General features: G+C 37.7%; 1 protein-coding gene across 2 annotated transcripts in view; it reads left to right on the top strand.

Annotated features, from left to right (window-relative positions):
* The window catches only part of tanc1b (tetratricopeptide repeat, ankyrin repeat and coiled-coil containing 1b), a 96,525-nt gene that overhangs the window by 19,848 nt on the left and 49,894 nt on the right, over positions 1 to 26,783 (top strand). For both annotated transcript variants that reach the window (XR_001310880.1, XM_014016683.1), the window contains exons 3-4: positions 13,020 to 13,223; positions 22,985 to 23,089. Coding sequence is in view for 1 of the 2 variants with exons in the window: in XM_014016683.1 (XP_013872137.1) it covers positions 13,020 to 13,223; positions 22,985 to 23,089 (309 nt within the window). In the remaining variant the exon portion in view is untranslated. The remainder of the gene's footprint in view (positions 1 to 13,019; positions 13,224 to 22,984; positions 23,090 to 26,783) is intronic.

Here is a 26,783-nt window from a genome sequence, read left to right as displayed (position 1 = left end):
TTTRCATGGTAGGCATGATATTAAAGTGCGTCACCAGCTATTTCTGGCTAAACCATACCTCAAACAAACCTTTGCACAATTATTTATAAAGGAGTACAATACTTTACTTGTGTCTTAGCTCACATATGGCCATTTATGGTGTGACAATGTGGTGAATGTTAAATAGACGCAGAAACTACCTTTCCAAGAACAGAAAAGAGGTATTTGGCCAAAGCGTTTCTCACGTTAGCTGACTGTCTAACATGATATCAAATTAATGATTTAACCTGTTTTCTCTGTACTCTGGTTTGTTCATACACTTAACATTGGTTTGACCTTGAACATGTATGCATAACCATGAACAAGAAGTCAAACAAATGCTTTAGGACTTGGTAAACAGTTATGTCATTGGCTGCACAGCAGCAAAACATGCTAACCTTCCCCCTTTACTCAACTTGTCAGTTTTGCCACTTCAAAGAGGAGGAAAAAACATTTGATCAGTTAACATGCCAGTGTGTTTTACATGGCCTTTGAAGGGGTGATAGTGGCTGTCATAGCAATTCATTGGTTGCAGAAGTCAGCAGGTCACAGGTTTTTCTAATTACAGCATGACCTTCGAGGGCAGACACATTCTTTTTGTCACATTTTATTTCTTCTATAGAGCTTTTATACCTTTAGCAGACTTTAAAATGATCATCTCTATGGAGATTCTTGTCATCTACATGACATATAAAATATTAGCTGTTCCTAACTTTGCTTGAGTTTATTTTGATATTGTTCCAACAGCTTTGAGGTTCTTGTTTTTCTCATCATCACTATGCAGACGCTGTTCAGTGGTGTCACACTGTTTGGATTTCAGAGACGTAGGTCTGTTAAATGCCACGTTCAGTATTGTGCTTGTACGCTCCTCTGTCGTTYTTTGCTTTCTTTAAGATCTCTGAAAACCATTTTTTAGCAGTTGTGTGTGCAGAACGTCTTGCCAGCCCTAGCTCAGTCAGGCTTTTATAAGTTGAACTAATGACCCCGGCTTTTTTGTGCCCAGCCTCAAAAGAACAGAGAATAGAGCTGATTGCCAAGAGGAACAGTTTAGATGGAGTACTCCCTTTTTCACATTTACATCTTTTCATTGTGATTGGACCATTTTGGGAAGAAACGTTCATCTTGAAGAAGCCTAATTTTTCTTGAAAAACAAGCTAAAAAGACAATTGTGCCATTAAAATGACTGAAAAGAAGTGTATATCATCCAGTGACTCACCAATGAAGACAACTGACTGATGCTAAATTCACAAAGATTTACCATCGATGATGATGATTCACAAAGGGGATGCAAAGCTTCAAGATTTGAGTAGGATTAATGTCTTTTGAAAAACTTAGTGAACAACGTGTGTGCTACATTTTTGTCTATTTAACATTACTGAACAGGCTGTTGTCCAGAGGTTAGTTCTGTTCTCATGACCTCACCTGGCCCCAGAGGGAGCTCTGCCTAATGGTCTGTGCTAATGGCAATCCAAATCTGTCTTTAACTATATTTCCATGGCAACATAGGTCCACAGACCCCATCACACTTTTGCCTGATCCCACTTTATTCTCAAAGCTGGTTCATTCATAACTTTGACAGATAAGTCAGAAATGGGACAACATGTCAATAAATTTCAAAGGGAAAGGGTAAAAACATTTTCATGATGAGCCACTGTCCTAGAACTCTGTTCACTACATTAATTTGATTGATTACAATATGGGCTTGTGTCCTTGGTCATGCATGTCCCAAGACTTAAACAACTCTCTGTGACRTGTAGAGGAGAAAGTTGTAATTAACCCTATTAAGAACCAATCTAAGAATTTTTGTGGTTGTATTGTAGAGGTGTTAATGCACATGCAGCTAATTAAAACTCACAAGAAAGAATAATTAATTAAGGTAAAGAGTCCCAGATACCTTTTTGTGCTGAAAAATATATAGAATCAAAGTAACCAAAGAAGCAAAAAAGATGAATTAGTTGAGCCAAACAGTCTCAATAATCTAGAATCACTCAAAAAATAATGATGAGATCAACTTGGGTGTTTTTCTTTATTGAGGAAGTGAAGRTGAKAGCCCACTTGTCTATCATCATTTCWWRRGRWRYWCYSWKRMSGRWMMMWKTWWSRSRWAYYRGYYSKATWYCMWKYRMKKTWWYTYRTRMKCGTWYTKRWRWAWKKSMWYMGAWAMWRYWGRWSSRAWMMSMRMWWYWTKWMRMWAMKWYYKYRSWTWKRYGMWCWMRWYYWKMMKSYSGCKKRAKSRKGYWWYWGRCTTWWTSMMARMMRSAKWWRAARMMMRAARRRGRAGAYGRMRACMWMKTTRSTGAATACGTTCTGGCATAGTGAACATTTACTTCACATGACTGACCAGCTGTTCCAGCTGTCCAATAACTGAATCGGCTGTGGCTGCAGCTAGACCCTTCTCCCACTGTCGGCATCTTGAGGGTCTTACCGTAATGTTAAGAGAATTACATCTCTTCCTCTGTTTTCGGACAGCATGCAACATTGCCAATACTAGTTGAAATGACAGAACAATTACAATTTGCCCGACAGCAACACATTCCTGATAATGCTCCATTGTCCTGAGATGTGTGGTCCCTGCGCCTACAGCCAGGCGTAACGTCAACATCTGACGTAATTACACTTTGTATTGTAATGTAAGTGCAACTAATTCACATTACTTTTTATCCCCCCCTACTATACTTTAAAAGTTTGCTCAAAATTCACATTAAAATTGGATGGAAACATTGTTACTGTTCAGTCTGAATTGACAGCAGAGYATGAGGCTCAGCTTATTCAAAAGCTCTGAAAAAATGATGCAAACCTTTTCACGTTAACGTGACCCTGTGGGTTTTGGTTTGTTTGTTTAGGCTGCAATTGACTGTGAAGTTTTGTTATGATATAGCAAAAAGGATTTTGGTGTTTGTTTACTTCAAGTGTGTCGAGCTCATTTTCATCGAGGACCACATGAGTGGTATGTTGGCCCTCAAAGGGCCAGTTGTAATTAACGTCAGCATTTTGTGTTTAAGTCTGACTACATGCATCCTCTTATCAACATTGAAAAGGACTACGTGTACAACTTACTAAATGTGAAACAAGTTATACAGAAATCCTATTGAAGTAGAAGTTAGAGTTTTACTCACTGAGTTGTGGTGAGTAGCTGCCGTCTGAAATTTTGTACTCTCCCACTTTCCAACAGGGAATTCCCATGCGTAATCAGCATGCATTATGGGAAATTTAGTTTATGGTCAATGGAGGCTTTAAAGTAGTTTTTAAGACATTTACTCAGGGCTACATAGCTAAATTACTCAGGAGGCCACAGTTAAAGCCAACAGCTCAGGTGTGGGACAAGTATTAGTATCCTTCACCTCTTTAAATGTGTTTATTTTGTTGCATTGAATCGTAAATATAAAGTTTACCATTGATGTAAAAACTATTTTCATATTAAATCCAGTGAAACATAAATATGTTTTGGATGAGGGCTGGATGAAAGTCAGTCTGGCCAAGTGTGGCCCGCGGGCCTTAAATTTGACACGTTCTCTATGTAAATCATAGCTTATAGAATTGGTATACAAAATGTTGATTCTACATGCAAAATGTGAATAATCACAGTATGATTCAGTGGGTCTAGATGTTGCACACACTGTCCTTTTCTAATGAATTAACTAATTTATGTATTTTCATACTGATTTCAGAGGTCAAACAGGTCATAGTATTTTTTAACAATATCCTCACTTGCAATACTGCAACAAAAATTAGTTTCACTTGACATTTTCGTCTATCACGTTGCATAAATTCTTTCTCAGCTGTCAGTCTTTTTATTAGCTTACCTGTATCAAATCTTTATGTAAAGCATGGGTAAGTCACTGTCAGACTCACTTTTCCCCCATATCTGCCTAAATTGTCAATTTATAAAAAAGGTAGGGAAACGTCATGGTGCCTGGCCAGTACTCTCACCCCCACCACCACCACCACCACCACCACCACCTCCTCCTCCTCTTCTTCCTCCTCCTCCTTGTTCTTATCCCAAAGACACACAGACTTTCCACTGCCAGTCACATTTCCCCTGGGGCCGCTGAGTAAATCGTTTCAGTGCCAGGCTACTGCAGAGCTGTGCATCAGAGGCAAAGCAAGATGAACCAATTCTTAAGAATAATTAAGCATTTTGAGTTGAAGACTTCAGAACTAAAGACTAGCTCTTTTGTTTTTTCTTAAAGTTGAGACTAAAAACATCGTCTAGGTTGTTTTCTTTCCTGAAGGACCACCACTAGGGATCCTTTAAACCAGTCATGGTATATGTTAGAACAAAAAGTTAAAGAAATTAGATTCTTAAAGAGAAAATTATAATTTCTTGCCCAAAGTAGGATGCTTGACACTAAACTAGACTGCAGAGAAAAGAAAAGGCTGCAGGAAAAAAAAAATCACATTGGTTGCTTTTTAATTCCCATGTGATTGATTTTCCAGCAGAGTTAAAGTAGTGGAGGAAGTTAAAGATGTGTAAACAGAARGCAAAGCAAGGCAGCTAACATGGTTGGTTTGCTTTAATATTTATTAMGTATATCAGCTTGAGTTTTACAGTATTTTTGCCAAGCTCACTGGTACCAYATATTGATGGTTTCTATGGCTATCACTGGGTCAGTAAATTGGTCTGAAATTAGAAATGCCTCTTGGGAAAAAGTTCTGATGCCTCAATGGTGTTTGATTGAATGGTTTAGCTTTCTCACATTTTCCCAAGTATTTAGTGAATTTGAACTAGAAAGCTTTGGCATTGTGTTAACATTTTGTCCTTGTCCGTGATCATTATAGATGGCTTGCACTGAGAACCCTCCCCCACTCTGTATTCTTTGTTGTCTGGTTCTTGCTCCTCTCTGTGGGTCGCTGTGTGTTAACCATGACATCTTTTGTGAGACTGTCTCGCTGGTCTCGGAAGTACACAGGGACTCCTCATTGGCACTCAGTCTAGCAAAAGAATTTCTCTTTTTCTGAACTGTCCTGCGGTCATCGTGCTTTGTGTTTTGATTGAAAGAATGTGCATTAATTAGAGTCTTAATTTTCTCTTCAGGCCTCGAGATTAACTAGGGTCAATCTAATCTGTTTTGTTTATGCATTATTAATAGACAGTTTGTTATAAGTCACACTAATCAAAATGCATTTGCATTTCTCATATTCTGCACATCTTCAGGAAAGCRAGGTGGTGTGAATGCACTGCATATTTTAGAAACTGTGTCTTGCAGGGCCCTTTGCATTCCCTCAGAAGGAGTTACAGATCATATTCCACTGTACAACTYTACTAGAAAGGAGAAAAACATTATCTAGATTTATAGCTATGCAAGACATTTCAAGGAATTCAGCGATGTCAACAGAGCTTAGGATACTGGCCCGGCCCGCCAAGAGGCTCCCACCCCAAAATGTTATTTTTTACTTAATTTATGATTCATTGCAACAAAATAAACGTACGTATTGCGTAGACCACATTTGTCAAACTCGAGGCCTGCGTGCCACACTTGGCCACACTGACTTCCGGCCAGCTGTCCTCCAAACTTTTTTTTTTTTTTTTACTTGATTTAATATGAAAATAGTTTTTTATATCAGTGGTAAACTTTAAATTTATGATTCAGTGCAATAAAATAAACACGTTTAAAATGTGCAGGATAGTAAATACTTGTCTTTCCTTTGAGCTGTTGGCTTTGAGTAACTGAACAATTTACTTAAATAACCCATTTTAATGTCTCAAAGTAATCTGCTTCAAAGCCAGTGTTGACCATAAACTGCATCTCCAACAATGCATGTAGATTATGTATGGGAATTCCCTGTTGGAAAGTGGGAGAGTTCAGAATTCAAGACTTGCCACAACTCAACAGTGAGTAAAACACTCTTACTTCTGCTTTTAAAAGGATTTCTKTATTATTTATTTCACATTTAGTTAGTCGTACAYGTAGTACTATTCAGTGATCAWAARGGATATATTAAAACACTGTTTCTMTCCAGGAAATACATACCATGTAGAGCTTAAGTTATTGTTTGTAAGCAGTGCTGGCCTTAACAATTAGATGAGGRACATRATGTTTTCTGTTTAGTTGAAGGTAAACRTGAAAAGTTGAAGTTATTTACTACTGGCCCTTTAAGGGCCACCGTAACGCTCATGTGGCCCTCGGTGAAAGAGTTTGACACCCCTGCTCTATATGTATGTTTTACCTTTCATAATAAACTGCAAATGTAGTTTAAGCATTCGATTTGAGTAGGGATTTAGGACTGAAATTTCCCAACTCAAATAATTAATTTGTGCTCAAATGCAGATGTTTTGTGTGTAAGTTGGTGTCCTGAAATAATGAGTTGTTTTATAGATTGGGTATGTCCTTGTGGGCTCTGGACGTTTCTTTTTTGATGAAGAGAAAAGTGCATGCAAGGGACTGTAATCATTTTTACATCATCCAGGGACAGCGCTGTATAATTAGAAAGGGGCMGATTTCTTTAACCACAGCAGGGGCTGAAATTGCAGGCCTCGTTCCGACCAAAATTTTAGAAAGTAACTGAAATAGCACCGGCRCGTTTCTGTCCTTGTGTCCGTATGTGTATTATAGTATCGGTCAGATGGCGGAGCAGTCACCATAACACTCTGCAGCATGCTCACCAGCACTTGGTTGACAAGCTTTTATGTGGCACATCTTGTCCTCAGAACCAACTACCAAAATTATATCTTAATCTCTTTAACATGCAGGATCATTGAAACCTGTATTGGCCACAATCTGCACCAAGTTAGGAGCTCATTGGCAGCTGTTGGTGTATAACTCTGGAGTTTTAGTTAAAACAGGTGTTCTACGCTACAGCAGCTTACCATTTCCTAATTAAAAATACTCCTTAATTAACAGAAACCCTCAGTGTATTTGCTACATCCTGTTTGATAAGTGTTTTTAGCAGCAAACAAATATAATTTTAGAATTAGTATTTAGTAGGAATTTAACAATCATTGAATATAACTGCTTAAAAAGTGAACCAATTTGTAAAAATGAATTAATCGATTTCATTGTTATTGTATAACCGTAAGTTATGTCTTTAAGGCAAATTCAGTTTGATACTTGATAACTTTTGGTCACAAAAGTATTTGTGATTTTTTTTTAACTTATATTCTAAGACAACAGACTGTTACAATGTGATACAAGGACAAAAATATTGGTGTCAAAAGAACATATGGTTATATAAAATTATTTATTTTCACATTAGTGGTTTTTTTATGTTAAGTTCTGTTATGAAGACAACAGACAAGTTATGGTTCGACACAAGGACAAAAACACTGTTGTTAAAATGTTAAAATAAAAGAAATGTGTTTAGTTATAAAATGGCAACAAATTTTGTTGAAAAAAAAAAAAAGAAAAACAAACTCGAATCAAAATTCAAACCGAATCTGGGCTTCAGTGAATCGTTGCATCCTTTATTTTTAGTTTTATTGGTTCCTGTTAGTAGAYACATTTTTTCTTAAAGCGTTGCCATAAATGGTAATCAATAATTGAGGGTATTCAAAATAACCCTTGCTGCTGTTCATGACTTATGGCGCAAAAGTCTTGAGTCATCTTGCTTTTCTTTATAATCTGATTCAAGGAACCAGATTTATTTGCAATTTTTTAAAGTGGTCTTGATCAGCAGTTCCCTAGGCTTTCAGAAGGTCTTTCAAAGTTTTTCTTTGGGCATTGGCGGCTGCTTTATTCATTTTCCTGGTCAGTTGATACTCTTTGTATCACATAACCATTGGTCACAACTAACCCACATTCAAACAAGCTCAAGCTCTTCACCTACAAGTGGCTTTTAGTGTACAAGTAAAATGTCCCTGTCAGGTCAAGGTAGACTGCAGGTCATGCCCTCTGCTGGCTCATTTACAGGTTTTAGGCATGCAGAGGTGCCACTGGGGCTTTTCTGTTTCCTGTTTCTGGCATTCTTCTTTGTTTAGGATCCCTTTAAAACACAGGACAGCTTTGTGTCTACTCCAGTCAGGCAGAGGCGTGCAGCAAATGGGCCTCTGTTTCTGATTAGGTCCAGCAGCACCCTTTTATTCTTGACAAATAATAAGGGTGCTAATAGTAGTTTGCCTCTTTTGCTTTCTGCGCTTTCTACAAACCCAGAGCAGCAGACAGGAGCCAGTAAAAAAGAGAAAAAAACAAAGTAACCAAAGTTAATTATCATTACTGTGGCTTCACCACATCTGCAGTTGCAATCTTCTTAAAGCTGCTGACGTCTTGTCTGCTTCACTAGTTAGGTAATACGTGTATTTTTTTAGGTTAATAATTTGTCCGTTTTTATTTGTGGCAGTGACGAGTGATGATCCTGCAAAATAGATTAATATGCTATGAATGAGCATCATGGCTTTGTGGCAGTGGGTCCTGGTGAAGCCCAATTTTTTTCCATCCTGTGATCAAACTTATAGCAGTGAAGACTTTTTTTTTATAACTTCTTTGATACGTAGAGAGGTTGTGGAAACATTTTTTGCAATTGCAGCAAAATACTGTATTTTGACTGGAGTGAGAAAAGCGTAAAGATATCTAATCTAGCATGGCAGAAAAAAATGACATCGTAGATGGGTGTCTTATTTTATTTTYCGCAGGTTTCTGCACACTTTGTGTATGAAATTACTGCTTTAAAGTGGGGGGTATGTCTAAAGTAACATCTTCAAATMTTTTGTTTTCATTGATATTAGAGAGTGCATGAGATGTGAATGTCTTAAATGGTTGTAAACTTACCTGAAAGCTCTGGGTTTAGTCGTATCATGTGTGACAGTAGACTGTTATGAATTCAAGAGTTTGTGACTACCTCTCTCTCTCACTCTTGTAAACGCTGAGAATTTTATGAGTAAAGACTGGATGGAAATTAAACATCCCTCCTGTTTTTTCTTCCCCCTTTTAAAGTTCTTAAAATACCAACCAGGAACAGTCACACTGAGTATTTAGGRAATTACGTAGTATCTTTATTTAATAGTCATGAACTGTGTTGTTTGTTTTACTAACTTGATGTCCTCATGTGTCATAGAGGCATGGGGAATACTAACAGGCTCACGACCCTGGGTTTAAATACACAGTTAACAGACTTGCTTTTCCCAGGTCCAGGTTTGTTTCACTCTTCCCCACCCCACCCCCCTTAACAGTCATCTTTGTTCATCACAAAGTCTATTAAATGTCTTTTTGTACATTTTTCTAACAGTCTTCTGTTGTGCTCATGAGATTTCATGAATAACATTTAATGTTTTTTTAAGTATTTAAAACTTACAGCTGTTTATTCACTTCTAATTTTAAATTGGTGCRTTCCAGGTTTTTAATTAAGGTTGTATTCTGAAAGAATTGCCTGGAGCAGAAATTTTAGGTGTGCTGTTCCACATCGCATTAACGCCGCCGAAAGACAAATCCGCTCAGGTGATGATTCCAAGGCATTGCATCTGGTGACTTTATGAACTACTATGCAACATATTTTCAGATAAGTTTGAATTCATGTGGAAATTGTGTGATTTTAAGTTTAGTCAGCCTTAGGACTGAGTGTGTGGATGCAGACCACAGTGTAAAATGATAACAGATCATTAGCTGCGTTTAAATTGACCATGAAAATGCRCAAATTAGAATTTCAAAAATAAATTTGCTCAATGGAAAAATGTCAATTTCGAAAAAAATTACATTTTTCGACAAAATGTTTTTGCGCTAGGATGAGGTGGTATGAGGTGGTATTTCGGCCGTATCAAAATTGGTGTTTTTTGCAAAACTGCAATGGAAACACTTTTTTCGCATCACGGGAGTCACGTGATCAACAAATGGTTGTTTCTACTGGTAAAAAAGACAACAACGAAGAATATAACAGGAAGTAGAAGTAGTAGTAATATCACAGAAGTAGTAAGAAAGTATTAAACTCACCGACTATAATTTCCCAAAAAAACAGCATACATAGCTCCTCCCAACTAGGGGCTTGTCGATGGAAAGCCTCGATAAAATACGCCAACGTCTCCTCTGATGATGAGCTCTAGTGTCGCGATAGCAATATGCTATGTGTTTACATCCATTGCCGCCATGTTTGTAATGACTTATCACGAGAACAAGCGTATACACGCGTGACTTTAATAGAAACTGTTTTTCGACATTAACAGAGTATCGACAAAGTTTTGCGCACATTTGCAATGGAAACACAGCTAGTGTCTAATAAAAGTTGCACAATGGCAGCAAAAAGAAGTTACGTTAAGTATGAGTGTTTACCACCTTAGTTTTATTTTTTAGTGATGCCGAGCAGTGCCGCTCTCCCCTAAATTTCTGTTCTTGGAAAATCTTGCGTGTTTTGGAGATGCCAGCACAAGAGGATTTTGYCTAGATATGTTTGTTTTCGGTTTTCACAGTCACCACCTCTCCCATGCATTTGTTATGCTTATCCAGTAAGAGTGGTCTCTCTCTGACACGCCTGATGCCATTTCATTATGCTTAAAGYGAATGATGAAAACTTCATCAGTTCTGGCAGTGCCAATGAGGCGTATACACTGAAAACACAAATGATGGATGATTAGTCGACTAGTCAATGACTAATGGACTAAATGCTTTGACACCTTCCACTGCCGCATCTGCCTTTCTGTTGTAGTCTTTGTTTGACTTAAGCTGAAACACTTTTTTGTTGTTTGTAGATGATGATGGTGAAACAGATTTTCAAAATGCTCTGTGGTTGACAGCAGAACGTGAAATGGCTAGGTTCAGTTAGCACCCACAATGCTGGTTTCACACATTCACTAAACCTTTCTATACTGAAGGAAATTTTGTTACTAATTAACTGAATTTTAGATAGTCTTTATATTTTCTGTTTTGTGATCAATTGCAGTCCTTTTCTTTAAACAGTGAGAGAATCAGCGAGTCTCTACTCAATGCGTTCCTCCGCAGTGTAAACAAGAATTGTTGACATATGTAACAGTGTTGACGTAAAACGTACCGCCCCCAAGGGTGTGATCAGGGTGTTTGGGCTTTGTTAGAGTAYGGAAGACTTTAAAGGAGAGGATGACTTTAGGGTAAACAGATGTAGGGCTCGAGAGAGGGCCATTGTTTTTGTTCTGATAAGACTCAAGGCCATACATACAGGTCCTGAGAGACTAGGGCTGCAACTAACGATTATTTTAATAATAGATTATTCGGTCTATTATTTTTTCGATTAATCAGCCAAATCATTAAAACGCTTAATTACATGAATATGAGTAGATACAAATTTTCATTCCTGTATAAATTAGGGATGCAAGTTATTGATTAATTAATTAATCTGAAGTTGATTTATCTTATAGAATGACTAACAATTAATTGATAAGCAGCCATTTTCTTAAAAACTGGAGTTTTCTCTTGAATCAAGAGGGTCTTTCCATAAAATGAAGGATTTTTTTTAGAATCTCCTGAATTAAAACAGAAGCACATCATAAATATTTTAACTATTTATTTTTCCAGTACTGACTGAAAAAAATGTGTATTTCTCATACATGAAACATAACAGAAATTTAAAGGTTGCTGAATGAGGAAAATAGATTAAAATAATAAAATACGATTTTTAGATGTAAAACTATTATTAATTTATTATAATTAGAATTTATTTACATTTAACATTTATATATTTTTCTCTAATTCTTTAATTTTTGCTTTTTTGTTGTTGGTTCTGTCTAATTGTTCACCCAGTAAACTGTTCTGAAGCAGCCCCCCCTCCCCTCTCCTCTGCTGAGTCAGACCAGGAGTTCCACTTACTTATCTATTTTTCATTCATCTTGAACCTTTTTGTTGCTCAACAAATAACTTTGAGCCTTACTCAGAAAAATCTGGAGGGTTTTTATACATTTGGCCCGAGAGGAGGACGAAACAAACGGTTGCACACGTCTCCTCCTTGCGATGTGGCTCGCATCAAATCAGACCATCTTTTAAAAAATTTAAATGTATCATATGCTTTCTATCATAACTTCAGATCTACTTGGCCTAACAACACAATTTAAAAACGTGTTTAAAGTTTGAAGTCTCTACTTTTCACTCGAGAGTCAGAGAGGGTGGATCTTCACAGGTAGAGTTTTTTTCTTCCCAAAATTTATTTAGGTCAGCCATAATTGACAATGCTCTGTGGATGACGTAAACTGCTCTGCGACATGGCGAGGCACGTATAAATCGCGCGACACAACAAATCGATAATGAAATTTGTTGCCAATGATTTTAATAATTGATTTTTATCAATTTTATCGATTCGTTGTTGCAGCCCTATGAGAGACAGTGGCTCTTAGCAATGAAATGGAGTTTTACAGCTGAAGAATAAAAATAAACAGAGAGTTCACTTGGTTTTCAGTGCAGTTATTCTGGCTTTTCAATTTTTGATAATGTTTTTCTACAATCCGTTACCCAGAGGAGCTGTATTTGTTTTAGTCATGCTGATTGTATCAAACATCATGAGTACTTTGTCTTGTCTGCTTCTTGTGCACAGAAGCTTGCTTCTTAAGGGTTGGAGGTGGCTTACAGCTCCCCGAGGCTGAATAAAGAATTCAAGAATCCTGGGAACTTGTCTGTGCCTGAAATTACCAAAAAAAATTTCTGTCATTTCATAATACTGTATATCAATGAAATTCTACACCTGTGTTAAATAAAATCCAGTTTTACACCTACTTTACAGCCTGATTTTATTGCAAACTTGTCTCACCTGCTAATCTGACACATTGTAAGTATGTAAAACTATAAAGATATGACTGTTTAATATTGGTGAATGAAAATTAACAATTTAAACAGGGAATTGTGCTGAATTTTGAAAGCTTTTTTCCCCCTGTAAAGTTGGCTGCTTAAGTTATGTTTTTTCTTGACAGCTAGAGTATGCCTGTAATTAGAGATAAATGCCATTCAGTCAAAACCAACTTTTCCTCTATATCAAAGAAGATTGGTTAGGTTTCCTCTAAAGTTTTCCATTATAAGCATTCAGTGTCAACCCAGTGGTAAAAAGAAATGGTTTTGCCAGGCCTCCTTACTTGCTCATTACTTTTCATTTTGTCATGAGGTAACTGTTATTCTTTTCAACAGGTGATGCTCACAGCCATAGTGCTCAAAGAAGATTCCCAAATGAGGGAAATCCCCAGCACCAGGGCCCTGCTGGCGGTCACCCTAACACACAAGATGATGTTTTCAGACTAGGTTTTACCAAAGGAGTGTCTATGTCTCTTCCTTCKTCACCTCTTCTGCCTCGCCAGTCCTACATGATGCCTTTACGCCCCAAGAGATCACCAGGTACTTTTAAAACCAGTTATGCAAAATCAACTTTTTTGAGCTTTGTAATGTCATTCCCTCATCAAAAACTAACCCAGAGTGTTGTTTTGACTCATTCATGCATGTTTGGAAAATCCTTGACTTTCATGTGATAGCCATGTGGAGCTACTGGTACAAAGCACCGCCTATTAGTACAAAGCTCCTCCCTGGAGCTCAGTCTGCAGCCATGCTCCCGCCCCACAGAGCACCCCTCTCCCGAAGCATTGTTGAAAATGTGTTGAAGTGGTAGTGTCAGAAACAGTAGGAGGTTCTTAAAGAGACAGAGGCCAATTTCAAGGCGTTTAGATATAGGGTTGGGTATTGAAAGTGTTTATTTCGATACCAGTGCTAAATCGATTCTTTGAAAACGGTACCGGTTCCTAAACGGTATTTAAATCGGTACTTTAAAAATAAATAAATAAAACACACACACTCACACAGAGGTTTATGAAGCAATGACTATTTCTGAGACAAAGTCAAACTTGAAATTGACCAACATATTAACTTAAAACCATTAATAATTTGTCTTTGCACCAAATATTCTTAAAGCGTTTGTTGTAGGTGGAAGTTTCTGCATCTTATTTTGTAAAGTGACACCACACTTTGGACCGTTTTGCTTTTGACATCTCGACTATAATATATAATATATAACTGTTAACTGCAACAGCACCTGTTTAGCCCCTCTCCATGAACTCGGTTCTACTCGATTCACTTTGGTTCGGGTCGTTTCTGCTCAGTGTCCGTGTGTCTCTATGCAATGGGTGTGATAATGTGCGGACCGTCCGCAGTGGCTTCAGCTGTTGTGTTAGCTGTTGTGTTAAAAACAAAAATTAAATTAAATTAAAAAAAGCCATTGTGGTCTTACCGTTCAGACGTTCAGACTTCACCTTTATTTATTTATTTATTTATTTATTTATTTATTTATTTATTTTTTTTCACGGTGCTGTTTAGCTAAGTGCTTGCGTAACTGTGGGCGGTCAGTTTATTGGAAACCTCCTGTGATCTGCTCAGCTTCGTCTCCGTCACCTCTCTCCAGGAAGTGTTTAGAAGTTCTGCCTTTTTCAAAAAGGCAGTTTTATCACTGCTTTCACCATGTCGTCATATTGCACCGCGCGCTCGTATTCCTAAACAAAAGCAGCTCTCTCCAGGAGGAAATTTGCTGTCAGTTAATCCAAGAGTTAATCCACGGGCAGAATTCTGTTGACGTTAAAATCATAAACGTGCTGTACTTGCTTCTACCCGAACCACCGGAGTGGGGCTTCTGCGCGCTTGGACACGCATTGGGCCGAGGCCGAGTCGAACCGCATCCATGGAGGTTGTGTGCCGAGGCTGTCACTGTTAACAGTGAACACCAGAGGGCACAAATTAACAGCTTTCTTTGAGCCACCGAAATAAAGCACCGAAGTTAGAGTTGTGTTTCGGTTTGTGTACTACCGTGGATGTTCGCCCCGGTGCCATATTGGAACAGAGTTTCGGTACCCAACCCTATTTAGATATGATGCAAACTCAAAATTATTTTTGATATATGCAGCATTTTTATAACAACTAATGGTGACATAGTTACTTGATTGTGGTGTAGAATTGAACTATGCTCCTGGAAAATACATACCACCCTCCCACCCCCACCCCACCCCCCGCCAAGACTCTCTAAAACATGTAAAGAGTTTTTGACTAATAGTCCCATTTGGAAAAATAAGTCACAACTTTACAAAACTGAATTCCAATAGTTTGACAGCTTGCACACTATTGATTGCACCAGTTAGAACATGAGCTCATTTTGATTGCTTTCGTCTCCTAATCCCTGTCTTTGATCAGCTTGTATCTAAGAAGAGGTCTCTTTAGCTGCACTGTTTATGCTCCAGCGGCTGGTAATAGGCGTGTGTTTACACTGCGTCCAAATCCTTCAGAACTTCCTCCGTCTAAAATGTTGGAAATATTGTCACCAGCTGTGTAGAGCTTCAAAGCCAGGAATACCTTTTGTAACTTGGCTTGTTTCAACCTGAATCTTTGTTCCTGGAGGCTTGGCAAAGATGGGAGAAATCCCTTTAAGTGATCATTGTGGGCCCCCTGACTCACATGTGGCACACATTTGTGGGGTATCAAGCTATTGTTTAGAGTGTTTGAAGCTTTGATGTGTTTAGTGTAAAGAGTGGTTGATGGGAAGTTGATAGCATCCTTATTCAAACTGTTCATGTTTATGGTCTCTGTTTAATGCCAGATTTTTCAGATTTTAGGGTAATGTGTTTGTATTTAGTTACATTTTGGAGAATGAAACAGTTGTATTTGCAGTCATGTTTGTCCTCTAATCTTTATGCTCTCCATCTGTGATTTTTATCACATAATTAAATGTGCATTTTTGAACCCATACATCTAAAATTGTGATAATGTGCACAACATTATGCAAATGTTCTTAGTAAATTAAATGCATAATTGGAGAAAAATGCTTACTTGTAAATAAAGACAGTTAATAAATTCAAGAGAAACCTGTTCGGTTATCTCAGGAGTGGCACGGGCTAATCAACCTGCTAAATAAAGTGCTGATGAATTCATACAGACATAAAGGTAAGGAGAGAGAGATTCAGAGAAGAGACAAGGTTGGTGAAGGTGAAAAGGGCCTTGGGGACAGAAGAAGGTGAATGCTCATTAAAGGCATATTCCTCTTTGTGTGCTATGAGGCATGGAAAGGAGAGAATAATGGACCGATGAAATAGGGTGGAGGGCTTCTAGTGACAGGATATTGGGGGAGGGGACGTCTTCTCTACACTGTCCTCACAGGTGACTGTGAAAACCCAGAGGGGGATAGTTCACACTTCCAGTTATTAAACACATGCTGCAGAAAAGATCTCAGCTCTGTGACGAAATCAGCATGGGTTCTAATGTCGTGTTTTTTTTCCTTGGAGGGGGTTTAAATCATTCAATACAAGCCTGCTTTATTGTACGTGAATAGCACTATAAYAAATATGTGTTTCATTTTATCCTGATGATTATATGAAAAAAAAGACTGACCTAGGTTGGTTTGACGTGTTAGCCGGAATTATTTTAAGACAGTCATAACACAAATTTCATAACAGTAGCCCCCACCTTCAAAACAACTATTATTAGTAGAGGCAGGAACACTGGCAGACATTAGTTACAGATTATTGATAAAAAAAACTCTTGTGAACCAGTTTTATTTGCTTTTAGTTCATTTTACTTTATGATCGCTCCTTTTTTAACTATATTTTGTTGTTCAAACATGATTTAATTAAATAGGCCACGTTCCTGAAAGATCTGTGATCTGTACACATGAAGCTGGCATCATGGATTACTGTGCATTCTTCACCCTACTTCACACATACTCACCAACTCAGGTCTGTGACTACATCCATTACAGGCTCAGGGTTCCAACAGCACTGGATGGACCTCACCCACCAGTCTGTCTCAACATTTCACACATGACACCAATTTGAGAAGGAGGTGTCTCAGACATGGCTTGAAAGGGTTGTGTTAAAGGGTCTTTTTTGGTAATTCACACATGCCAAACGGGGGAAAGTCAGGGCATCACGGGATCAGCAGAGTGACAGAAATGCCTTTCGTTAGAGTGGAGCACTGCAAGTTCCCCCAAAGCCCACCCCCACTTCTCAAATACTTGCTAGCTCGAGTTTATACCTATCGCTGCTACTGAGCCAGGCTGTCAGCACTGGACTTCATCGTCACATTCCAGTCACTACAGACATGGCATCAACGTGGGAAGAAGGTCTCTTAGGATTGGCTTTTTAGTGTTGTGGGAACATGTCAGTTTATGAATGTTATTTGAAAGAAACTTTGGTGTTTTATACAGCAGATTGCCATTTCAGGCCCATTTCTGAATGATGGTGCCTAAAGTGAAAAAGAAAAATAGGTAAGTCCTCTGGACAGGTTCTTCTTTAATAAAAGAAAGAACCCCATTAAAGAAGAACCCGTCCAGAGGACTTGCATATTTTTCTTTTTGATTTTTCTATCTGGATTACTGAGATGCGTCAGGACATAATGCCTAAAGGAATACCTGCTGGAGATGGAGATGTTTATATACTGTACATTTGTTTAGCAGTTTGAATCCAAAGTCATCCTGAGTGACATTGAAGGACCACTTACATACTTACTTGATGTGTCACCACACAATTTCTCAGGATGCATTTTACTGTCTGTTGGTATTTGGGTCAGGCATAATAATTCCAAGTCCAAATAGGCCTAAAAACCATTACTTTGGTAAAAAAAAAAAAAACATTAATCTTTTAAAGAAGGGAGATTTTGTTTAACCTAAGTCAATGTTTTAAAATCATAAGATTTAAGTTAGTTTTGTTAGCTATTTTATAATTTAGAGATTTCCTCAAGTTTAACCATCAGCATTTTTAAGACTTACGGCTGCATCCTTTTTATTGCACTTTTTGATCTCCCGCCCACTTTACGGCGATTGTCTCTGAACAGAAGTGGTTCCACAAATTACGAGAAAAAAAAAATTGCGGCTGGGATTCATTTCCTGACACATTGGATAATCTATTGCAGTATGGGAAGGCTCCAATTTAGCGGCTGTTCTTTTCATGAAAACTTCAGAGGACAACAGGAAAACATCGAGCTAATTAGGAGTGTGACGGATGCCTGAGCCGCAGAATCTGGTGGCGTTGAGTGCTGCGGCTTTGATCAGCTAAGCCCAGAGCTTAACCATGAAACACAGCACCCCTGACATGTGTCGAACAGCACCTACACATTACTGTCTGTTTACAAACCACCAAAAGACCCCCCCTGGGTCTAATACACACATCTGAATATATCTGTCTTTTGTTTTTCCTTCATGCTTGGACAAACTATATTGGTCAAATATTATTGCAAAAATGCAAACTTCTATCTTAAATTGTCTGTTAGTATCATAAAAGGAGTTTAAAAAAAGTCAATTAAAGCTCCACCTCAAAGGTCTCATGGGTATGTCCACAGTGACCTCCACTGGTTGTAATAGGTTACTTAGCATCTCAGACATTGAAGACATCCGTTTTCAGTGTTGCACTACTTAACCAGTTGAAAGGAAGACTTTTTTCTAGTCTTAACAGCTTGTTCAAGTGTTTGCCACAACTTTGTGTGAATGGCTCTAAATTTATAAGATTTTTTTTATTGTGTCAAACTCATTACACAATATTTGTGCTATTCAACAACCTTCAACTTCCTTAAAACCCTTAATTGTTTTTAAATGTTTACTCTAATTTTTACCGTTTGTTCTGGTTCCTTTATAGTCATCTTAGTTCTGATTTCAGCTTTTTTTAGATTCTTTTTTGCTACTTTAATTTTCCTCCCTGCTTTTTCAGCTATCATTCTGCTCCTTTCAGGTATTCTTCTAATTTTAACTGTTTTGTGCTTTGTTTAGCTTCTTTCGGCTAATTATTATCATTATTATTATTATTATTATTTTGAGCTTCTTTCAGCTGATTTCTGGTAATTCCACCTGCCTTTTTCTCTACTTTTGAGCTATTTCAGCCAAATTCACCTTATTGTGGTAATTCTTACTGCTTGATTCAGCAAACATGCTGTTTCCGCTTGTTTGTTAGTTTCTGCTTTTTCAGCTATTTTAAAAGCTTTGTGTTAATTACAGCTATTCTATCTATTTTACATCAAAGTATGACTTTTTTGCTCTTATTTTCATGTTTTTCTACTAATTATTTTCTCTCTCCTTCCACAGTCTGCCAAATTTCAACTTGTTTCTGCTACTTTTAACTTGTTTCGCTAATTTTAGCTACTTTTGCTTGACTTGACTTGAGCAACTTACAGCAAAAAACTTTCACAATAAAAATTCATACAGCATTTTTGCAGGAAATGCAAATTTTGTTAGAGATTGTTCTTAGTGATTTTCCATGTTACTTTTAAGGGTTATAGATGCCGATACAAAACTGATTCTGATTGTGCCAGTATGCAAAGCATCACATAATATTTTATGGCAACATACGATCATAAAAAAAAAAGAAGCCAGACTGCTGTGGTGGTGGGATTTTATTATTTTTTGCTATTTGTGTAGTAAAACAGTCAACAGCAGTATGTACATGTTCAAGGACATTGTCTGCTTTAGCAAAACCACCTCTTTTAACAGACAGATATTTGTTTTGGGATTTTCTTGAAATGACATCAAAAACAAGCTTTTTCTTCTACAAGAGCACATTTTAGTTTTCAGCGTAGTCTTGAGGGTAGACACTCTGCTCCAAGCCCCTTGTAGTGCCTTTGAGGTGAGCTCCCCTGAAGTCAGCTCAGGGGTTTTGACAGAAACCAGGCAGCCTCGGGGGAATATTGATGCCTTTCTATGAGCTGTGCTGTAAAAGACCTTGTGAGGCTGCAAGGCCTCTTTTGAAAGGTTCCTGTGATGAGTGCACTCTGAAAACTACTATCCAGTTCACCACTTCAGTGCACTTGACTCACCTCCAGCTCTGGTTCTTTATCACGTGGAACTCCCTCTACAATGACATACCAAATAGTCTTTTTTTTTTTTTTTTTTTGCCTAAGGTACCAGTACTGAAAACCATCATTGCTGATGTTCCTGTGGCTAGCCAATTATTAATAAACTAGCTGTTTTCATAAATTTGTTTTACTTTTTGCGATGCTGATACTTTTCCTAATATTTTGTATTTCACCAGGAACATTCATCACGAATCACATGTTTCCATATTTGTCTTGCAGTATTCAGAGTACCAGTCTCTTCTTACAGTTTCTGCCTGATTATTTTAATTTCCCCCTTTTTGACTCGAGCTCTTTACATCTCTGAGCAGAATGACTGTTGTGAGGCTGCTTTCATTCTTTTTTGGCAACACAAAGAGTCACTGATGCCTCATTGATGAGCTGAAATGTGAAGAAGTCAGAGTCCATGTTGAAGAATGTTGGAAAAGTGCCACGATCACTTCCTATTTACGAACAAACCTCTCTTTCTTTGGGTTTTGACTGGACTGTAAGTTGATGGTTGGTATTCAGCTGCTTGGTATGTATCCACATGTGTGCATGTGCCTGTTGACTGATCGCCTGCTGGTTATGGATGCCTGACTCTGAATATCTGAGTCCTCTGCAGTCACAAGCACACCTTGCTGCTTTACCCCAGAGACATTCTTTCCCCCTTTTTTATTTTCCTCCTTAATCCATCTTCTTCACTGCTCTCTGTTTACTTGCCTTTCATCCTGTTTGTTTAACAAGCATTTCCATACAACCATAGTAACAGGGATGTAGTGTCTGCCAAATGTTTGCAGCTGGTATTTTATTATTTGTTGTTTTCCTTTAGTATTGCTGACCCAAAGCTCCTTTATTCTGCTTTTTACTACTTTTTTTTAATCTGTGTCGGCTTTGTCTTGATCTCATTAGCCTTTTTTTTGTCTTTGAAGAACAACAAAATAAAACCATTCTGTGTAAAATATGCTCAGACAACTCGGACATTAAACAAGGAATGAATTTATGTCATGGATATGCAAATATGGATGTGATCAAGTTCAATTTTGTCCTTGGGTAAAATACATCCATTGTTTCTTTTATATATATATATATATTTAAATTTATGGTTATGCTAGTTGTYCTGTGCTTTAAGTGTATCTGTTAATTTATGTTCATATAAATAGATTTACAGTGTAGGTTTTGCAGCCTAAGTGTGTTGAATAAGGATGGGTCTAGTTTCTGTCCTTCAGGGGTCATATGTCTGATGCTTCCATTTCTGTGACCTTTCCATGCCTGTTATGAGCTGCAATTGCTTATTCGTCAGTGCCTCCATCTAAAAGGGCAAAGTGGTAATGGCACCATGTTAAATTTTGAAATGAGATTTTGAATGAAGTAGGAAGTCCTCAGAGCCTTGTCTGGCACTTAGATTATCAAAGTCCTGGCAGAAGACCTTTTTACCTTTCTCCCCAATTGTATTAGGCTTTAGCCCAGAATCACCTCTAATAGCCAGCCACATGTTTGTCATTAAACGTGTGAATCTTATTTTCAGTTGACCTAAACTGGATATGAACTTAAGCATATGGTTTAGATTATTGCAACTATGCCTCATGTTGATTTAATTAAAAAACAGGCAGCAGAACATACCAGACAAGTTTTGCACAGGATATTTACCTGAACCAAGTGTCTCACAAACAGCCCACTCTCTCTGTAGTCCCACTTTAATTGGAGCCATGTGACTCCTGGATAACAGTTTGTGCCTGACTATCAAAAGGACTCACTTTGTCTTTGTTTGTCAAATAACAGGCTTTACTGGAGGAGATGCTTTTTGTTCTTTTGTGCATCCATCTACAAACCAAAGAATCTGCAGTTCCCCACGTTGTCCTCTTTTTTCCCCGTTCTTGCACCTTAAGCCTTCTTTCTTTTGCACTTTTCTGACAGACATGTATATTCAGATTTAGGCTTTGACATTTGAAGAGGAGTTTAAGTGCAAATACTGTAGCTGTTCCTCTCTATGCATTTCAGCTCACATATCCATAGATGGCACTGTGCATCAAGCAGGGCTGGTTTAAGAGTTCACCTTCATTCTGATTCAGAAAATTTTTCTTTGAAATTAGAGTGGCTGGTTAACAAATGTGATAATGGGGAATGATCGCCTCCTTTCACCCTTCCGTGCTGTAACTTGTAATTGAGGTTTCATATACAGAATGATAACAAGACTCTGGAGGAAAAAAGGAGGGTTGGTTACAGGAGTTCAAGACTGGAGCAGTGGAAAGCATTCTCTTTTTAAGGGTCTAAATCATACAGGCATCTCCTGTTTCTAGGTTATTTTCTGCTTCCTAATGTTTGTGTTTGGACTGTGGAATTTATATTTTCCACGGGGAAATGTTGGCTCTAAGTAAAGAACCTAAAAGGCAAACAGCTAGTTTCCAGGGCAATGGTTTGTGTTTCATGGTTTAATATTTAGACTAGTGTGCTTCTTGGATCTCGCTCTACAAACAATTATGTGGCTTTTAAGAATGGCTTTTTTTTTCTACCAATCCATAGATTTACATTATTTTTAATCCCTGTAGAGTTTATTATAATGGTCTTTTATCACAGACAACAGGGACCACTTTTCCACRCTTAAATGCAGATATTTAGCAGAAGTAGCTACGTCATGGATGAACAATAAAGGATTTTCTAACACTGGCACAGTGTAAGCGGAGGGAACAAAGCAGCTGCACAAAGACAAGTCCTTACTAAACATAAGGGCATTTCTTGGAGCACATTAAACTGTCCCACATGCATCATCTGACTCGCATCAGTACACCTAGACCTTAATCTATCCACATGATGTAGCGGTTTTTGCAGAAATAGGACATGCTTTTACGAGGCAGCGAGTAGGTAGATGAACATCTACGCACACTGTCAGTAAATGAGTTCTTTTGCATTTCCAACAGTGCGTTTGTGTGTGTCTGAGCGCTCGTTTTTAGTTCACTAAGAGGCTAATTGTTATGGTTTCCTGCTGTAGTTTACATTCCCACAGCCAGCGAGCACTGTTTTACTGGAAGTCTCCTGCCATGCAGACAGGATTCAGGGCTGTCAGGCAGACCTGAGCTGCTGTCGGCGTAGAGAGAGCTTTCAGTGTGTGTGAGTTTTGTTTGAGCTCCGAGGTGCAGCCAAGCCTGCCTAACGAAGACACCACTGAGTCTCATCTCTCGTCCCATCTGGAATGTATTAATTCTGTGAGAACTCTCTCAGTCTACCTCATCCTTTCTTGTTTTGCGAGTCTGTCGGACGCTCTATCTCACTCGTCCTTTTGTGTGTGTGTGTTTTTTTAATTTTGTTGCTGGCAGGTCCAGTCAGGAAGCCCAAATATGTAGAGAGTCCCCGTGTTCCTTCTGATGCCATCATGTCAGCGCTGAGAAAGGTGTCCGACAGCAAGGATTCATCCAACAATGGTAAGTTTTGCCTAAAGTTTTTTTTTGTTACTTGTTTGTATATAAAAAAAGTTGTATAGCTCTGAAAACTTTATAAGCTTTCATTCACTTTAATGCCCACAGGTTTTAGTTTAAGGTTTTGACATTTAAAAGCTGATCTTGCCTGTGTTAAAACAAGTACATTTGAGCCCTCTTCCCTCGTGTAGCCACTTACACAAACACACAATAGTGCTGTGTTTACTCTAAACTGTGTGTTTAGATTACAAAGAAGCCAGTTTTCCACTGTGTATGAAAGCACTGTGTGACCAAGACACTGACTTTATCACGAGAATCCAGTGAAAAGAGCTTCAGTTTCCTAGAAACGCTACATATTTGGATTCTCCACTTTTCTGCAAGGTGTGCCGATGGCATTACTGCCACCTATTTTCTCTTGTTTTGGGCGTAGAGCTTTGTGTGTGTGTGGATAATGTCCCTCTAAGTACTCTGTTTTGATTTCCAGCAGAGCAGGGCAGGCTCAAATTCCTCCTACAGGCTTAAGTGGAGATGCAGAACACATTATCTTTAGCAAAAAGGCATTACAGGAAGASTGCCCTCTGACTGTACATGGCTCATACACAGACCACAGCAATCCGCCACAGCCCAGTCACTGTTGACGGAGGCATACCAAGACACGAGGGTGTGCCTGACATTCGGCTGGAACACAGCATCGGGGACACCAGATAAAAGTTACCTTATGACAGCTGATGTATTCAGCAAATAAACTAATGACAGACCTGGTTTAAATGTTTCAACAGAACTTTTTTAAAGTGGGAGACTATAAATTTCTAAAGGGGGCGTACTGGATGCAACATGTTCCAGTCATCATCTTCAAAGCCTGGCTTGCTTTATGTCAAATTTATGTCCTTTCTATTATTCCCAATGCTCCTGTTCTCCCAGCAAATAAGTCATTTCTCTTTCCAGCCAACATATTCACATGCTGCTCCCGTCTTCTGGCTCGCCTGATTTATTTAACATCAACTTTATTAGTTTAGTAGATGGGCACAGTTCATATTGTTAAAAATAACTACAAAGACAAATTTTCATTAAAATAACGTTACAAACAATATATAAAAACAAAGACTTGAATTATTACAGCTTCTGAAAGTAAAATAAGTTAATATAAGCACACTGAATTTAAAAAGCTAAGCAGAAAGTTTATGAAGTTATAATTCATACCAGACACCCTTAAAAAAATCAGTTAGAGAACTGGAAACAAGACAGTGACAAATGGCAGCAGACAGAAGTGACAGGTGGCTGCAGACGGCCAAATAACTTGACTCTGTGTTGACACAACTGAGCACAATTTCTTTAAATGAGCTTTAAATAAACTATAATTGTCTAAATTTCTAGAAGCCACAGTGCAGTGACAGAAAATATGTGACCCGTGCTGCAAAATGAGTCTGAATGAGCACCGGCTGCAAAGCAAAAAAACACAAAAATACTTTTTTTTGTCATAGAGATTAACAGAGTTCATAAAGACACATCTAGAGATCACAGTAACTAAAATAGCACATTTTTACTGATTTACTGAAGATAAATTTTCGATATATTGTGCAGCCCAAATTTGAAGCTTGGAAAGCCCCCCCTTTTTTTAAAATACACAGCTAAAACTCCTGATGTCACTTCAGATCATTAAAAATGAGTTAAAAATAAACAAAATACCTTGTCTGGTCAAATTTCAACAAATTATCATTTTGAAACTCGTGAAATGGAGAATTTGTAAATAACTAACACAATATTAAACATTTTTCATTTTAAGTTATTTTCACTTCTGATCTGATCTGATCTGGGGAGAAAATCTGTTATTAGGACCAGACTTGGTTTAATTTCTGCCGTGTTATTCAACGAACTCACCAGACAAGCCAGAGCTTCAGCCTGAAGAAACATTCTTCTCACAGCCATTGTTAGCAGGTAAAATAACTTTACTGCAATTAAACAGCAGGGAATGAGCCAACATGCTCAACCAATTAGGCTTAATTAGTGATTTTCATAGATTTTAACCACTGAATACTAACTAAATAGTTCAGCTGTAGTCGAATGAGGCATACTGCACAGTTGACAGGCTATCAAACTATGTTTTTTTATGTGAGCAAATATACACCTAAAGAAAAGATCAGAAACATATAATCAACTGCATATGTTTTTTTTTTTTTTTTTGTTGTTGTTTTTGTTTTACAATGAATTCTACAGTTTGCTTTATTCTTTGCTTTTAGCTTCACTGGAGTAATTAAATATAAATGGTTTTCCGGCAGTCTACATAGATAATGTTGACATGTCGACCATTTGTTGGACTTCTCTTTTTTATTTTCAGTTCTGTCAGTCAGTTGGGTTTAAGTCTGGTGTTTGTTAAAGCTACATCATCTGGCTCCTCTTTTTGCCCTGTTTTCAGTTAAACTCTCCTTGCATTGGCTTTTCAGTGTCTTGGATCATTATGCTCTTAAAGAAAATGAATACTGGTCCCACTAAGTGCATTAAATTTGATTATAATGCCCACTTCCTCTGTTTTCGTGGGAAAACTTCACACAAATCTATTTCCGTTTCCTTAATCTCTCATAAACATGATGAATTAGACAGAATACAGTTGACATTTATTGAAAAATTACTTTCATTGATGTAAAAAAAAAGTCAAAGTTACTGTACATCTGTGGTCCATTTGACCATGACATACTCTTAACCTAAGCTAACCTTTGGTAAACATGCTTTTTTAAAGMGCATTTTCTGTGTTTTAATATACATTTTGCCTAGTTTGTGTCTTCAGTATTGTTCCACAATGAGAATAAATAAAAARGAGCATTTTGTACAGTGAGTTCTGATTGTTTCTGGCARTAACAACTATCAGTGTATATACTGTATAGTGCTATTTAAGGTTTTTGTGATCAAAATTATAATCTTAGRYGAGTTTTCATTGYATTTGAGCAACACTCATAAATGTCTTCGTACCAGGACACGTCCTTGTTCAGGGAAGGTAAATGATGCTAGCTTTGTCTCCAAAATGTTGAGACAATATASAACAGTTGTCGAACATTGCTGCTTTAGCAACAAAGTCAACATCAGCAAAGAAAGCTGATGGAGTGCCAGATGAGTCAGTTAGAACATCTTCCAGCAGAAGAACTGGGTGACATTTAGGATACAGATTTATAGAGAATTTTCTTGAAGCTGCTGAAGGATGCTGTTTTTAAATGTCAGACGTGTTCCTTATCCTTTGTCAGTGTCTAAGACTTACATATAGCTGACACTTTCTGTTGTATTTTAAGCTGTRCATATCCTTTGTGTTTTATTTGGTTATAAAATGAATAAAAGTGGACTCCCATTTGTTCCAATAGACTTTGTATCATTCAAAACAAACTGAAGGCTATTAAAGGAAACACAATGTTGATTTCAAGTTTCCACGTGACACGTTGAGGAGAGACTGGATGGTCTTCTGGACAGCTTTAAGTGCTGAGTGCGTTTTTATATTGACAAAAGCTTTTATCTGTGTTTGTGTTTTTGCAACTGGTGGCTCGTCAATTGGACGAAAATTGGTTCCGCTTTTTAAAAGTCCCATCACTGTCAATCATGTCAAACATTTYATTTAGTACATGTTTTCTTTTTATCAGTTTTCCTCCTTGCCATTATTTCATTCCTCTTCTTCCATTAGTTGTTGTTTTTTTTATTTGGTGGCTGGCAAACAAGTGTT

The sequence above is a fragment of the Austrofundulus limnaeus genome, unplaced genomic scaffold (assembly GCF_001266775.1).
Source record: "Austrofundulus limnaeus strain Quisiro unplaced genomic scaffold, Austrofundulus_limnaeus-1.0 Scaffold152, whole genome shotgun sequence".
NCBI classification, from domain to species: domain Eukaryota; kingdom Metazoa; phylum Chordata; class Actinopteri; order Cyprinodontiformes; family Rivulidae; genus Austrofundulus; species Austrofundulus limnaeus.
Note: the sequence above shows the minus strand (reverse complement) of the source record. Positions and strands in the feature narration are given on the sequence as shown.